Genomic DNA, 15,592 nt, shown 5'->3' with positions numbered 1-15,592 from the left:
CAAATATTCAAAGTGCTACCGTTTCGTTATCGATGGTCGGATCAAAATTCTTTCGAATGATTTTTTTCCGTGTGGGTCGGTAGATGTTCTGTGCAAAGTTTGGTGTCCATTGTCCAAAAATTGTGGGAGGAGTAGCGAAAAATATGTTTTGCAGTTTTCGCGATTTTGCGAAAAATCTATAATATCGCAAATGGGCGTGGCCTATGCCAAATGAGGATAATGTGGATATAAAGTTTTTGACTCTGGGACGTTCGGTGTGGGAGTTATGACCCCAAACGCGTTTTCCTTCGTTGTAGCGCCAACTAGTGGCCGGCGTGTCTGAATTTTTTTGTATGCTGAGAATTCACGGACCTGGATCTAGTCATGCTATTGGCATGTCTGCACCCTTTACGGTTTGGGCTGTGGACACAGTTTTAGGCGGCGAAGTATAATAATAACAATCGCCACTAAAACAATAGGGTTCCCTGCCCCGCAGGGCTTGGGAACCGCGTTGCTGTGCAAAACGCGGTCCCAGCTCCTGCTCGGGCTTGGCCCCCTAATAAGGAGGGGGGGAGGAAAAAACTTTTAGTTTCTTACATTGTGTCTTCCCAGTCTATGCAACTTAACATCTTAGTTGCATGTATTTATTGTTTCTTTTTTAATGTCTCCCTGGTTGTATAAAATGTATATATAAAGAAGAATCTGAAAATAAAATACTGTAGTGTAATGTGCAATGTAAATATCAGTAGCATATCACCACAGGTCCTGTTAACATGTATGTGTAAAATACTAATGCAAACAGTTTGTTCTCTGTTTGAATCTGGTAGTTGAAGTGAATGAATTTGAATACAACCAAATATAGAAAAAGGTTGTTGGTCAGTTGAATCCTGTGATTATCGATCATAATATGTGCTTTGAATCTCTTTCCTACCTCTTTATCATTCAGGTTATAGGTATGTAGTGTTAATACATTCCTAGTCTGTTTCCGATATATCATAATATAGAATCTCTTCTAGGATCCCGTGGTGGAGAGGAGCCTGTCTTGCCTGAAGGAGTCAACCAGTGTTCTCAGCAACACCTACACTGCAGCTCTGCTGGCGTACGTCTTCACCCTGGCAGGAGACATGGAGACCCGTGCTCACCTTCTGAAGCAGCTAGACACAGTCGCAATAAACCAAGGTGAGTCATCCTCCTGAAGGAACTCATTCTGGATTAATTGTAGCTTGTGAATAAATGAATGAAGGCTTTATTTTGAACATTTGAAAACAATACAATAAAAAACTACTCAGTAATTAATTATCAGATTGGCTTCATATTTTGTATCTTAACACATGCTTTACAAATTGCTACTTATATGTACAGTATATGTATATACCCACACATAAAATAAACACCTGGAACACCTGGTCAAAGCCCTTCTTCCTCCCTGTTACTGGTGAAAACTATATTTGTACCTTTCCTTGTCCCTGTGTGTCTGCTTTTAGGAGGTTTCCTCCACTGGTCTCAGACGGCAACAGAAACGTCAGCCTCCCTGTCTGTGGAGATCAGTTCCTATGTGCTGCTGGCCAAACTCAGTGCCTCTCCTACTACTGAAGACCTGGGCTACGCCAGCGGCATTGTCAGATGGCTGTCCAGACAGCAGAACTACTATGGAGGCTTCTCCTCCACACAGGTAGGGCCCAAACTATCCATACAGTGTTCTACATAAAAACAACGTTTTTTATGTTCTATTAAAACAAGACAAGAAACAGACAGATCATGACATGAATGTTTTTGATTCAGTTGCTATCTTGTGTGTGTGTGTGTTGTAGGACACAGTGGTGGCTCTTCAGGCTCTGGCTCTCTACTCCACTCTGGTGTTCAGTCCAGGGGGTTCCAGCACTGTGACGGTCCAGTCTCCCAGTGGTCGGCTGACATTTGATGTGAACCAGAACAACAAACTGCTCTACCAGGAGGAGGTGCTGGAGGAGCCCACAGGAAAGCACAGCCTGGAGGTGAAGGGCACTGTGTGTGCTTCAGTGCAGGTCAGTGGCCCACGCAGCTCCTCTTGTTTGCCCTTGATGAACGTACGCCATCACAAACACAACATCACGCTAATATAACTATGCCCCCAATCTTGATGACAATGCTTTAGAAGTTGAGATTTTTTGTAAAAAACGTATTGAAAAAAACTAATGTTGACATAATGGCCATTAAAGGTTAATCAAATAACCATCTTAATGTACATTTTGGACCTTTGATTTATACTAATATAAAAGAAGACAGGTGCCAACCAGTACTACAACTACTAGTATTCGTGCAATATGGAAAGGAGTATGGATACACTTCATGAAGTTCATTATTGCTACGTGTGGTCCAGATGTCTGAGTATTAAGAAACGATTTGGACAAATAATTAAGTGTGCTGGAATAAAGACCTCTTGTTGCATTTCTTAATTTTGTATGAAGATAAAGTCCAGACAGTAGTTTAAATAAGGGTAAGATACAAAGAACGTAACGTCATCAGCATAAAAATTTAGCCATACAGTGTGTTCTAAAGTGCGATCACTTAAACACTTCTTTGTTTGCTTTTGATAAATATTAACTCTTCCTTGTAAACTTGTGTCCCAGATTTCTGTTGTCTACAACGTCCCCACTCCTACTGAGGTCACCACTCTCAGTGTGGTCGTCACACCGGAAGCTAACTGCACCGACACATCTCCCCGACCCAAACTCACTCTGAAGCTGAAGTCCCTGTAAGTAATCATTGACAGCCAGACCCAAGACACAGCAAAGAGTACGGAATACTGTAATCTTTGACCAATAATCCTCTGCACCTGCCTGATTTGAAATAAGTACCTAATGGTGGATGGACATGTAGGAAATGTTTACCGCTTGCTAGTTTATTCTAGGTTCAAGCATAAGCGATCTTTGCATGGGGGGGGCCGTCCAAATCACCAGAATTAAAGTGTCTCTGTTTTACAGATATAACGGTAAGGAGAACAGCACAAACATGGTGATCCTGGATATCAAAATGCTCTCTGGATTTGTCCCAGACCCAGAGTCTTTGGAGAATGTGAGTTATGACGGTAACTTTAATATGGTGTGTGGTTTTGGCGTTGATGTCATGATAACTCAGCTGAATCTTGTCTCCTCGCAGCTCAAAAGTGCCTTGATGGTGGATCGCGTTGAACTAGAGGAAGATCGTGTCCTGGTGTACATAGAGGAGGTGAGAAGACTTCACAGTAGAGAACAATAGATCATGCTCTTCCCATGTTACTGATTGTGTTGTGTGTTTTTCCTCCAACAGTTATTAAAAGACCTAGCCATCAACCACTCGTTAGACCTCATACAAGTAGTCCCAGTGGAGAACCTGAAGCCTGCTGTGGTCAAGATCTACGACTACTACCTGCCAAGTAAATAAGAATCTCAGTCTTCTCTTAACCTGATATACGGAGACCAAACTCTGCTCCTCAGTAATGCTGTACAACAATCTGATAGGTGTTGAACAGAATAGGACTGTTGAAGACATGAATTTATTTTTTTCCATTCAATTCTCTACTTCTTTGTTTCCCTCTCAGGTGACCAGGATGAGACGGAATACATCTACCCTTGTGCTGCAGGTAACACACAGTATTACTGCCACCTTTATGCAAGTAATGCTATTATGCAAAACAACCAATAATTCAAGAGACGAAGAATTAATACATCATTTTAAATGTGCCAATCTCAAAACTTTAAAGGGGTTGTCCAGTATTTATGAAGTGGGCTGGTATGAGGTACTTATGCATATTTAGTCTGTTACCTTATGGAGATGGCAGTCAGTGCAGTCACTATAAGGAGTTTCAGGGAGATGTCACAGTAGCAGAAGCCAGCATTGTGCTGTTGCCTAGAGGGCCAGCTACATTTTTTCACCATGCTTACCTAAACAAGTAAATATCCATTCAATTGTAAGATACATTAAAGATAGTTTCACTGCTTAAATGTGCAGCTGTTATTTTTGCACTTTACCAAGCGTAATACAGCCATCGTATTTACTATGCCAAATCAGCTGTTAGACTCCCACAGCTTATATTCATAAAACACAAGAGGCCTGTTCCTTCTCCCCTTTTATCGGGACAAATAGAATACTGAACTGAGACAGGACAAGGCAAACAGGAAATACAGGGAAACATGAAAAGGTCAGAAATACCAGAAAACAAGGAGCTTATCAGGTCCTGACATCTCTGGTATTTAAGGTGTTTGAACCAAAATAATGTAGACTGTTAGTATGTGCCACAACTTATTACTTATTTTCTGTTCTTTCTTTTGCAGCTTGAAAAATGAAGTGTGTAGGTCGTCGCTGATTCTGGATCATCTCTGAGTAGACGTGTTTTTATGAGAGATACATTTGATGCATCTTATGTGTTTAACTCTGTCTATGTTGATGTTTGTTGGTTATCCTGCCACAGTCCAGTACAGCTGTCTAACTACTGCATGTGTGATATTCATGCAGAATGGACAAATAAAGAAAAGAACGATCTTACTGAACCGCTGTCTCGTGTTGAATTCTGTCTCTTCTTCTTTCATTTTATTACATCCACAGACTGGACATTGTGCAGGTCTGTTTGATGTGGAAATTGAAAATAGGTTTTTTAGAAGACTCCTTTTTTAAATATTCTAAAACAGGGGAGACAATGAGATTGTGAAATCACGGAGGTGGGATTAAACGGGACAAGGCAAACAGGAAATACAGGGAAACGCGAAAGGACCAGAAATACCGGAAAACAAGGAGCTTATCAGGTCCTGACATCTCTGGTATTTAAGGTGTTAAAAAAACAAGCATAGATAATCATTTTACAGGTCCATAATTTGCATTAAGGTAAAATAAAAAGGATTTGCAAACAATCCTATATAATAAGTAAATATTACAAAAAAATATATTTATTTTTTATTTTTTCACATTTTACATTGTCAGCACATGTTCTACTGTGTTGCAACCCATGAGCAGTGTTTGATTACTTTATCAGTCCACAGGTTTACCTATTTGTAATGTAACTTTATTTGAACAGGGACAATATACAACAAAAAAACATTAACCTTGTTTAAAACAAGGAGAGATGCATTGTACCAGGTTTTAGCAAACTGCTATTTTCCACTTGTAGTCCCTGGGCAGGTAAGAACAATATACTAAATACTAATACTAAACAAGACACAATAATATCTAGACATGGGATTAAACATCAAAATGATAACAAGATATAATGATATAAATACATAGGATTAAAAAAGTTCACAAACACTACCTTACATATTTTATAAAAAAAACATACCTCTATCCTAGTTGCACAAAATTCTATATATGAGTACAGGTCTGTTGCGCTAGCAGCCAAGCCTTAGTCAGACGGGTGAAATAATTAAATGTATCGGTAATTAGATGTGTTGGGAGACTGTTCCATTGTTTGATGCCTACAGAGGAGAAGGACAACTTTCCAAATGTGGTTTTGCATTGTGGGATTCTGCTTTCTCCCCTAGTTGTTGACCTGGTTGCCCGTGCTGAGAATTCTGAGCCCAGTGTCACAAAGTTCCTTAAGAGAGGAGGCGCAGCATTGTGTATGATTTTAAAAATTAAGCGCACATTAGCAAACACAATGTGTTTTTCAAAATTAAGGAGATTGTGTTTATCCAGGATTTTGCAGTGGTGATATTGACGAGTTTTTTTATCATGATTCAAGTGGTCTCAAGGTTGTTTTACCTGCTTGAGACCAACTTGTCATACAGTAGGAAAAATGGGAAAGAATCATAGCATTCAGATAGGTGTTTGATGCCTCAACTGTAAGAGAGTTTCTTATGAATCGATAGTTTGCCAGATTAAATTTGATTGTGTTACTCAACCTTTTTATGTGCTTTTTGAAATTTAATGTTGGATCAAGAGTGACGCCTAAGTACTTAAATTCTTCAACATTTTTATTTTTTTGTCCATTAACAAAATGTCAGGACAATCTTTACATTTACACCTATTTGAAAAGTACATTGTAACAGTCTTCCCAACATTAAGTGTAAGATTTGAGTCAGTAAGCCATTTAGCAACATTTTCCATTTCCTTAGTCAATTTAAAAGCAACTTCTGAGGCATTTTTCCCATGGGTGTACAACACAGTGTCATCAGCATACATCATGAGTTCAACATCATTACAAACGGATGGAAGGTCATTTATGTATATACTGAAGAGCAGCGGTCCTAAAATCGAGCCTTGTGGCACTCCCATGGTGCAGTTTTTCAGAGGTGATAATTTGTTATTTATCCGAACACATTGTTGTCGGCTAGCTAGGTATGATTTATGTATGATTTTAGTGTTTTGGTATGCCCATCAAACATTTTGCGTTAAATGGGACAATAATGTTTTATCTGCTCCTTTTTGTGTAAGTAATGGTGTGCGGCAAGGAGGAATCCTGTCTCCTATGTTATTTAATGTTTATATGGATGACCTCTCTAAGAAACTTAAAGAGTGTAAGACTGGTTGTGTGGTGGGAGAGAGTATTATCAACCACCTCATTTACGCTGATGATTTGGTCATCATGTCTCCATGTAGTGCCGGGCTACAGCAACTGCTTCAAGTGTGCTCTAGCTACGGCGTCCAATATGACATTACAGGTGAAACTCGAAAAATTAGAATATCATGCGAAAGTAAATTTATTTCAGTTATTCAACTTAAAAGGTGAAACTAATATATTATATAGACTCATTGCATGCGAAGTGAGATATTTCAAGCCTTTATTTGTTATAATTTTGATGATTATGGTTTACAGCTTATGAAACCCCCAAATTCAAAATCTCATAACAGTAGAATATTACATGAAATCAATAAAAAAAGGATTTTCAATACATAAATGTCGGACCTCTAGAAAGTATAATCATGCATATGTACTCAGTACTAGGTTTTGGCCCCTTTTGCATGAATTCCTGCCTCAATGCGGCATCACATGGATGCTATCAGCCTGTGGCACTGCTGAGGTGTTATGGAAGCCCATGTTGCTTTGATAGTGGCCTACAGCTCGTCTGTATTGTTGGGTCTGGTGTGTATCATCTGCCTCTTGACAGTACTCCATAGATTATCTATGGGTTTCAGGTCAGGAGAGTTGTCTGGCCAATCAAGCACAGTAATACCATGGTCAGTCAACCAGTATAGTGGTTTTGGCAATGTGGACAGGTGTCAAGTCTTGCGCGCAAGTGATTTACGTAATCAGTTAACTACAACCCTAACATACTGGCATTGTCACCATGGAATGAATGCACAGGATATAATCCTGGGCTGTAATATAAAGTACAACAATATGAACAGTTTTACAATATAACTGGATAGCTCTAACACACAATGAAAGCTTATGTTCCATTTAGTTTGTTGACACAGAGATGTAACAGCTCCTGTTATTGTGAATTCAACCACTTGTAGTAGTGACATCATTGTTACTTTACAAGAGGAGTAAAAGGTTTAATCTATAATATAATTTATTTGACTTTACCAACATGTTGTGGGTATTTCATACCCTAAATCTGGAGAAAAATGTCATGTTCATATTTAAATGAAATATATCAAACAGTTGGTATGAAAAGCTTTTGAAAAGGCATTTAATTGTAGTCAGATTAATACAACACAATACTCAACCTAGAACTTTTTAATGAATGCTTTACGGGATGAGATAAAAAAAAAACGGGTTATATGTGTGTGAGTGTGTGCGTGTCAGGCTACTGTATGATTCAGCTAAATGCTTATTAAAAAGATTTTCCATCCAATTATTGAGATGTGAGATGTTAAAATTTTCAAAATATCAGTGTGAAAACAGTTTTACTACAATGTACCAAAGGCAACCAAATCTAATGTTTTCCTCTTTCTGCTCCTCTCTCAGCCGTCCCACGAAGCATGGACACTTTTTCTATTAAAGTACATTTCTGTAATCATCTCTGTTGCTCTCAATTATTAATTACTTGTCTCATTCAAAAAGTAACACGGCACACATTCACGTTATGAAAAATGTATCTTACATCTCTGAGAACCATGGCTCGTGCCCAAAATCATGTTTGGATGATAGAGCCGCTTCCTTTAATAGCAATATAATAGTGAACTGTGACAGTAACTGAGAATACAGTCGAATAATACACTTTTCTACTGTAATGATATTCTGGATTTTCTCTGTCTGTTTGACTTCACTTTCCTGACCTTGAGAATGTTGTATTCTTGTTCAGTTACATTTGTGTGTCTGTGTTGTCTCATTTGCCTTCTTGCAAAACACATTCATGATTTTTTTTTTTTTATATTTTTTGGGCATTTTCAAGCTTTATTAGTTAGTACAGAGTTGAAATGGGGAGACAGAGAGAGAGAGAGAGAGGGGGGATGACATGCAGTAAAGGAGGTCCACGGGTCGGATTTGAACCCGCGACCACTGCAATGAAGGCCAGAGCCAATGTGGTACGCGCTCTATCCACTACGCCACCGGAGCGCCCCACATTCATGATCTTTAGAGTTTCTTTGATGAGGTTAAGGAGACACAGTAGAAATGGAAGCTAATTTATAACCATGAATTATAATTATTCTTTATCAGATATTGTGGAAATGCGACTGCAACAATACGAATAGGAGTCAAGGGACAATGACAATTTAAATCATTTACTGAGATTACTATTACTGAGATAAAAACTATTTTTTTTGTTCCTAAAATACACATAAATACAAGAGGTTTATTTGAAGCTATAGTACTTAAGGGATTCTTGTTGTTCTGAGTTTGTACCTTCATGGTTGAATGCACTTAATAGAAGTCGCTTTGGATAAAAGCGTCAGCTAAATAAAATGTAATGTAAAAGAGGTGGCCTTGACACAGTGCCTGGGATCTCACCATCTGAGACAGTCAAGCTAAAATAAGATCCAGACAGAGGATGCAACCTGTTAGCCAGTCTCTTCCCCCTGGGACATTCCAGTAATTACCCAGCATCCCTCAGGGCATTCTCACAATCTACAGGTAGCTTTTTATACTTTTAACTTTTATGGCCTTTCATCTCACTGCACACACTGGGACGTAGTGATACAAGAAGCTAGAAATACATGTGTGTTAATTCAAAATGGCCTCTTTTTAACCTTTATTTATTCAAGGAGGGTTTGCATGAGTGTTTTACTCATCAACTTATCCAGCCTTGTTTAGACATATACAGTAGTAACAGTATAGACATAGTTGAAACATTGCCCTTTCTGTCATGGTCTGTCTTTGTCTTGTCTTGTTTTGGTGTTACCCGGGTTTCCTGTTTTATTTTGGTATGTCTGTCTTGTTCCTTCCCATGTCATGTCAAGTTTCCCTCGTTTGATTACTGCTCCCTCCCCTAATGTGTTACACCTGTGTCTCGTTGTGTCTTGTATATATACTCCTTTTGTTCCTTGTCTGTGCATTATGGTTTTTCGTGTCAGTGTTGGTGAGTCCTTGTCTTGTGTGGTCCCTCTGTTCCCTGCTTTACTTTTGTTTCCTGGACTTTTTGACTTTTTGCATTTTTGCCTGTTGGGCTTTTTTGTTGTGTATTTTGGAGCTAAATAAACGAACATTTTCTTGATACGTTTTGCGTTTGGGTCCTACTTGCCTGCCTGTCTGACACCACCGTAACACTTTCTACATGTGTGTTAATTCAAAATGGCCTCTTTTTAACCTTTATTTATTCAAGGAGGGTTTGCATGAGTGTTTTACTCATCAACTTATCCAGCCTGGTTTAGACATATACAGTAGTAACAGCATAGACATAGTTGAAGCGTCGCCCTTTCTACTGCTTATTTATAGATACATGATTTCACACGAAACAACCTTGTTGCCTTCTCTCTTGTGCTTTGAGTGATCTCACTTCCATAACTCCAGGATCCTAATTTAAGACAACACACAATGGGACGGTTCGCTTCAGAATCCTGGATTTAAAGATTATCATTTCCGTTTGATTGCTGTTACTTGTTAAATTTGTTCTGCTGCATTATTTCTTATAATTAAACCACTGCTTATTATTGAATAGAGGATCATACTTTTGACTTTTATGGCATTTCTGTTTATTTCCAGAATAATTGCCTAAATCATATTTACTCTAATTTACTTTTACTCTACATCTACTCTATTCTACATTACTTTACTCTACATCTACTTTAAATAGCATAATTGCCTAAGTCATATTTGAAGGGTTATAGAGTTGGGTAAAGTAGATGTAAAGTAAAAGTAGAGTAGAGTAAAAGTAGAGTAGAGTAAATATGATTTAGGCAATTATGTTATGGATAACAAATTGTAAACTTAGCCGAGAAGAAAATCTTGATTTTTGTCGTCATTGGTGATCGCACTGATGGAAGCGAAGATCAAATCTAATTCTCTTCAACTCTGATACATGGGATTTAGTTTCGCCCTCATCAACACTACAATACACAGAGTAGGTCGGAGATTAAGTTGGTTCTGCTCTATTTAAAATAACAAGATAATTAGTCTCTGTGTTTCTTCCTACTATTACTTCAACTAAATCAACTGAAAACATAATTCACATGACCCATTTACTGTTATTTCCCCAATTATCTCTAAACATGCAACACACCTCACCACCCTTTCAGATGCCCTGGTGCTTTGAGTAGTAGCAGGACTAACTATCTATCTATCTATCTATCTATCTATCTATCTATCTATCTATCTATCTATCTATCTATCTATCAAATCAAATCAGTTTTATTTGTATAGCCCAATATCACATAGATATAGACATTTGCCGCAGTGGGCTTTATATTCCATACAGTAGGACACCCTATGCCCTTAGCTCGGCTGAGAAAAAACTCCCAGTAAAAAACCCTTTAACGGGATTAAAAAATTGAGAAAGAGTAAGGGATCCCTCTCCCAGGACGGACATCCTGCAATAAATGTCATAAGCAGAGAAAATCTCTGTCTGTCTATCCATCCATCCATCCATCCATCTATCTATCTATCTATCTATCTATCTATCTATCTATCTATCTATCCATCCATCTATTATTTTACTGTACTGTCAAATACATTTTGAACTTCACCTTATGCTCCAGCCTTGTTCAGGTAGAGATCCTCTGTTGCTCTTTGAGTGCAGACCGGAAATCTTCTGCCAATTATTGTCTTCAAATGTCAACTCCACACTTTGTTACAAAAGTAAAATCTAAAATGTCAGCCAGAAATAGAATATGAAACATGTGCCTTACAGGTGGAGTGAGTGAGTCAGCAATTCTGGAGAACTCTTGTTTTTCAAAATCACTTTTTTTTCCATCTGCTCCTCTGTGTATATATACAGGTCCTTCTCATATAATTAGCATATTGTGATAAAGTTCAATATTTTATGTAATGTACTACTAAACATTAGACTCATATATTTTAGATTCATTACACACAACTGAAGTAGTTCAAGCCTTTTATTGTTTTAATATTGATGATTTTGGCAAAAAAGTAAAGAAAAACCAAAAATCCCTATCTCAAAAAATTAGCATATTTCATCCGACCAATAAAAGAAAAGTGTTTTTAATACAAAAAAATCAACTTTCAAATAATTATGTTCAGTTATGCACTCAATACTTGGTCGGGAATCATTTCGCAGAAATGACTGCTTCAATGCGCTGTGGCATGGAGGCAATCAGCCTGTGGCACTGCTGAGGTGTTATGGAGGCCCAGGATGCTTCGATAGCGGCCTTAAGCTCATCCACAGTGTTGGGTCTGGTGTCTCTCAACTTCCTCTTCACAATATCCCACAGATTCTCTATGGAGTTCAGGTCAGGAGAGTTGGCAGGCCAATTGAGCACAGTAATACCATGGTCAGTAAACCATTTACCAGTGGTTTTGGCACTGTGAGCAGGTGCCAGGTCTTGTTGAAAAATGAAATCTTCATCTCCATAAAGCTTTTCAGCAGATGGAAGCATGAAGTGCTCCAAAATCTCCTGATAGCTAGCTGCATTGACCCTGCCTTTGATAAAACACAGTGGACCAACACCAGCAGCTGACATGGCACCCCAGACCATCACTGACTGTGGGTACTTGACACTGGACTTCAGGCATTTTGGCATTTCCTTCTCCCCAGTCTTCCTCCAGACTCTGGCACCTTGATTTCCGAATGACATGCAAAATTTGCTTTCATCCGAAAAAAGTAATTTGGACCACTGAGCAACAGTCCAGTGCTGCTTCTCTGTAGCCCAGGTCAGGCGCTTCTGCCGCTGTTTCTGGTTCAAAAGTGGCTTGACCTGGGGAATGCGGCACCTGTAGCCCATTTCCTGCACACGCCTGTGCACGGTGGCTCTGGATGTTTCTACTCCAGACTCAGTCCACTGCTTCCGCAGGTCCCCCAAGATCTGGAATCGGCCCTTCTCCACAATCCTCCTCAGGGTCCGGTCACCTCTTCTGGTTGTGCAGCGTTTTCTGCCACACTTTTTCCTTCCCACAGACTTCCCACTGAGGTGCCTTGATACAGCACTCTGGGAACAGCCTATTCGCTCAGAAATTTCTTTCTGTGTCTTACCCTCTTGCTTGAGGGTGTCAATGATGGCCTTCTGGGCAGCAGTCAGGTCGGCAGTCTTACCCATGATTGCGGTTTTGAGTAATGAACCAGGCTGGGAGTTTTTAAAAGCCTCAGGAATCTTTTGCAGGTGTTTAGAGTTAATTAGTTGATTCAGATGATTAGGTTAAGAGCTCGTTTAGAGTACCTTTTCATGATATGCTAATTTTTTGAGATAGGAATTTGGGGTTTTCATGAGCTGTATGCCAAAATCATCAGTATTAAAACAACAAAAGACCTGAAATATTTCAGTTGGTGTGCAATGAATCTAAAATATATGAAAGTTCAATTATTATCATTACATTAAGGAAAATAATCAACTTTATCACAATATGCTAATTATATGAGAAGGACCTGTATATATATATTTTTTTTTAAGATAATTTTTTGGCATTTTCAAGCTTTTTTTATTAGATAGTACAGAGTTGAAATGGGGAGACAGAGAGAGAGAGGGGGGATGACATGCAGTAAAGGTCCACGCGTCGGATTTGAACCCGCGACCATTTCAACTAAGGCCGGAGCCGATATGATACACGCTCTATCCACTACACCACCGGAGCGGACCCCTCTGTGTATTTTTGATGAATATTAAATCCAGAAATTACAAAACTGTATATTTCAAATACATTTATTACAGTGACACATACACAAAGCTGCTGTTTCTCCCAACAGGGAAGCACTGCAACAACAGAGATCTTACAAAACAAATCAAAATTGACTTAAATGTTTACATCTGGTTTTACATTCAAATAAAAAAAATTACATCCGGATTCACTCAAACATCAGTAAAGGCTTTATCTATTCTGGCGCGCTGGACTTGAGGAGGCATAGACGAGTTAGAGCGGTATAAAACTACATCACCACCCATGATGCATTTCTTCATACTCATTCCTCATATCCTGGATGGTGGCTGAATATACAGTAGATAAGACGGCGTCGATTTGGTGTTGGATTAATGTTTAAAAAGAAAAATTTGCAGTTTGTGTGACTTAACATTCTGAAAATATGTTACGTATAAAATTTAGATTTATTTTTTCTTGAACTGCAGAACAGGTATACAATTTAAATTTAAAATTGTATCAATTCAGTAACTGTATAGCCCTATCCTTTATCCACTTCATCTTATATATTCTGATGTTTTATTAATATTGCCAACCGTTGGACAGAAAATGCCAAAAAGAAAAGTGAATTGTATTTGTTCAGTAACATTATATTATAAATACTGATGACTTTCTTTTAAAGATTATATCATCCACATTTATCTTGTTCAGTAACTTTAGCTACTTTAATATATTAGAAAATAATTATGAATTTAGTTTGAAGATTCATGCATTCTCAGTTTAGCTCAATTATGACAAGAGCCTGACTACAACCTGGGTTTAAACAACTTTAAAAAATGGAAGAAATTATGTTGTTCATGTAGCCACTGCCAACTTCAAATGTGATAGTGTGAACCTCCTCACATGCTGCCAGATGATTATACTGATCGAAGCCATTGACATTTGTTATAGCGATTCCTTAAAACAATATGTACATCTATAAAAGTAAAATAATCACCTACAGTAAATGCAAAAGGGAATGTCTAGGAAATAAGTGCAAATAAATTGATTCTGGCATTTTTTTCTTGGCTGATCTGGTTGGTCGAGCCAATTACATTAAAACATTCAAAATGAAGCAAATGCAAAGATAGAGAAAGTTCACGTGAGAATGAGCTGCCCAGCAAAGAAAGGAAACTCTGAAATTCAGAGGAATGGAATGAAAAACAGTGCACCCTACTTCCTTAATATATATATATATATATATATATATATTATTTTGCTACAGCATTTACTGTAGATCAGTAATCGCTCTCTCTCTCTCTCTATCCATCCATCCTCCCTCTCTCTCTCTCTCCCTCCCTCCCTCTCTCTCTCTCTAAAAGAAGCAGCTACACTAAACTCAAAAGGGAATGTCTAATACGGTTTTTGGCTGATCGTGGGAGTCAAGCCAATCAAAATCAAAATTTAAATTGGAGCAAATGAAAAGTATATGGATCAGTAATCTCTCTCTCCATCCTACCTCTCCCTCCCTGCCCCTCTCTTTCCCTCCCTCCCTCTCTCTTTCCCTCCCTCCCTCTCCCTCCCTCCCTCTCTCTCAGCAGCCTGATATATCTTTGGTTTTGTTGCGTCGGGTGAAGCGCGTGTCTTGTGGGTCAAAGCCCTGCTCTCTGCCTCCGAACAGGGCCCAGCTGGGCGTCAAGGCAACGTAGTCCAGAGCAGAGAAGCTGGTCTGCCCATCACTGTCACTGTGAGCCTGCACCAGGTCCTGGAAACGCTCGTAGTCTATCCACGTCCACCACTCACCCTCTATCTTGAACTGAGAGAGAGAGAGAGAGAGAGAGAGAGAGAGAGAGAGAGAGAGAGAGGGGGGAGAGGGAGGGAGAGAGAGAGAGAGGGGTAGGAGAGAGAGAGGGAGAGAGAGAGGGAGGGAGAGAGGGGGAGAGGGAGGGAGAGAGAGGGGTAGGAAAGAGAGAGGGAGAGAGAGAGAGAGAGAGAGGGAGGGAGTGAGAGAGGGAGAGAGAGAGAGAGAGGGGGGGAGAGGGAGGGAGAGAGAGAGAGGGAGAGAGACAGAGAGAGAGAGGGAGAGAGGGAGAGAGGGGGGGGAGAGGGAGGGAGAGAGAGAGAGAGGGGAGAGGGAGAGAGGGAGAGAGGGAGAGAGGGAGAGAGAGAGGGGTGGGAGAGAGACAGAGATTATCATAAGCCATAATATTGTGTTCAACCTGTGAACCTATTCTAATAGCACAGTATATTAGCTGTTTGGTTTCATTCATGAATGTGTCGCGACATTAGGGGTACATTGTACATGTGATCATTTCGCAGCCATTCATTTCTATATTTAGTTTAACAGCCATCTGAAGGACCTGCAAATGAACTGTAGATCAATAGGTAATACAGAGTATCAATCTGTATCTATCCAGCAAAGAAGCATGATCAGAACAGAATTACAAATGAATGAAAATGTAATGGAAAAGAGTTTAGTTTAAAGAAATTTGTTAAAAAAAGAAAGTCAAACAAAGATTGAAGCGTTTCCCGCTCCAGTTCTACCACATTCAGTTA

General features: G+C 39.1%; 2 protein-coding genes across 2 annotated transcripts in view; one reads left to right on the top strand and one right to left on the bottom strand.

The window, feature by feature from the left end:
• The window catches only part of LOC307248466 (alpha-2-macroglobulin-like), a gene marked incomplete at its 5' end in the record, with an annotated part of 28,251 nt that extends 23,961 nt beyond the window's left edge, over positions 1–4,290 (top strand). The window contains 9 exons of the mRNA XM_080024862.1: positions 996–1,158; positions 1,464–1,651; positions 1,791–2,003; positions 2,589–2,713; positions 2,943–3,033; positions 3,118–3,186; positions 3,268–3,373; positions 3,539–3,580; positions 4,272–4,290. Coding sequence (XP_079880988.1) covers positions 996–1,158; positions 1,464–1,651; positions 1,791–2,003; positions 2,589–2,713; positions 2,943–3,033; positions 3,118–3,186; positions 3,268–3,373; positions 3,539–3,580; positions 4,272–4,276 — 1,002 coding nt within the window. The 3' untranslated portion in view covers positions 4,277–4,290. The remainder of the gene's footprint in view (positions 1–995; positions 1,159–1,463; positions 1,652–1,790; positions 2,004–2,588; positions 2,714–2,942; positions 3,034–3,117; positions 3,187–3,267; positions 3,374–3,538; positions 3,581–4,271) is intronic.
• A 10,340-nt stretch (positions 4,291–14,630) lies between these two features.
• tyw1 (tRNA-yW synthesizing protein 1 homolog) overlaps positions 14,631–15,592 on the bottom strand; it is a gene marked incomplete at its 3' end in the record, with an annotated part of 70,746 nt that continues 69,784 nt past the window's right edge. The window contains exon 16 of the mRNA XM_080053481.1: positions 14,631–14,852. Within this exon, the coding sequence (XP_079909607.1) occupies positions 14,631–14,852 (222 nt within the window). The remainder of the gene's footprint in view (positions 14,853–15,592) is intronic.

Source organism: Ammodytes marinus (genome assembly GCF_949987685.1).
Source record: "Ammodytes marinus genome assembly, chromosome: 3".
In the NCBI taxonomy this organism is placed as follows: Eukaryota; Metazoa; Chordata; class Actinopteri; order Uranoscopiformes; family Ammodytidae; genus Ammodytes; species Ammodytes marinus.
The sequence above is the reverse complement of the archived record's forward strand: the minus strand, read 5'-3'. Positions and strand labels throughout refer to the sequence as shown.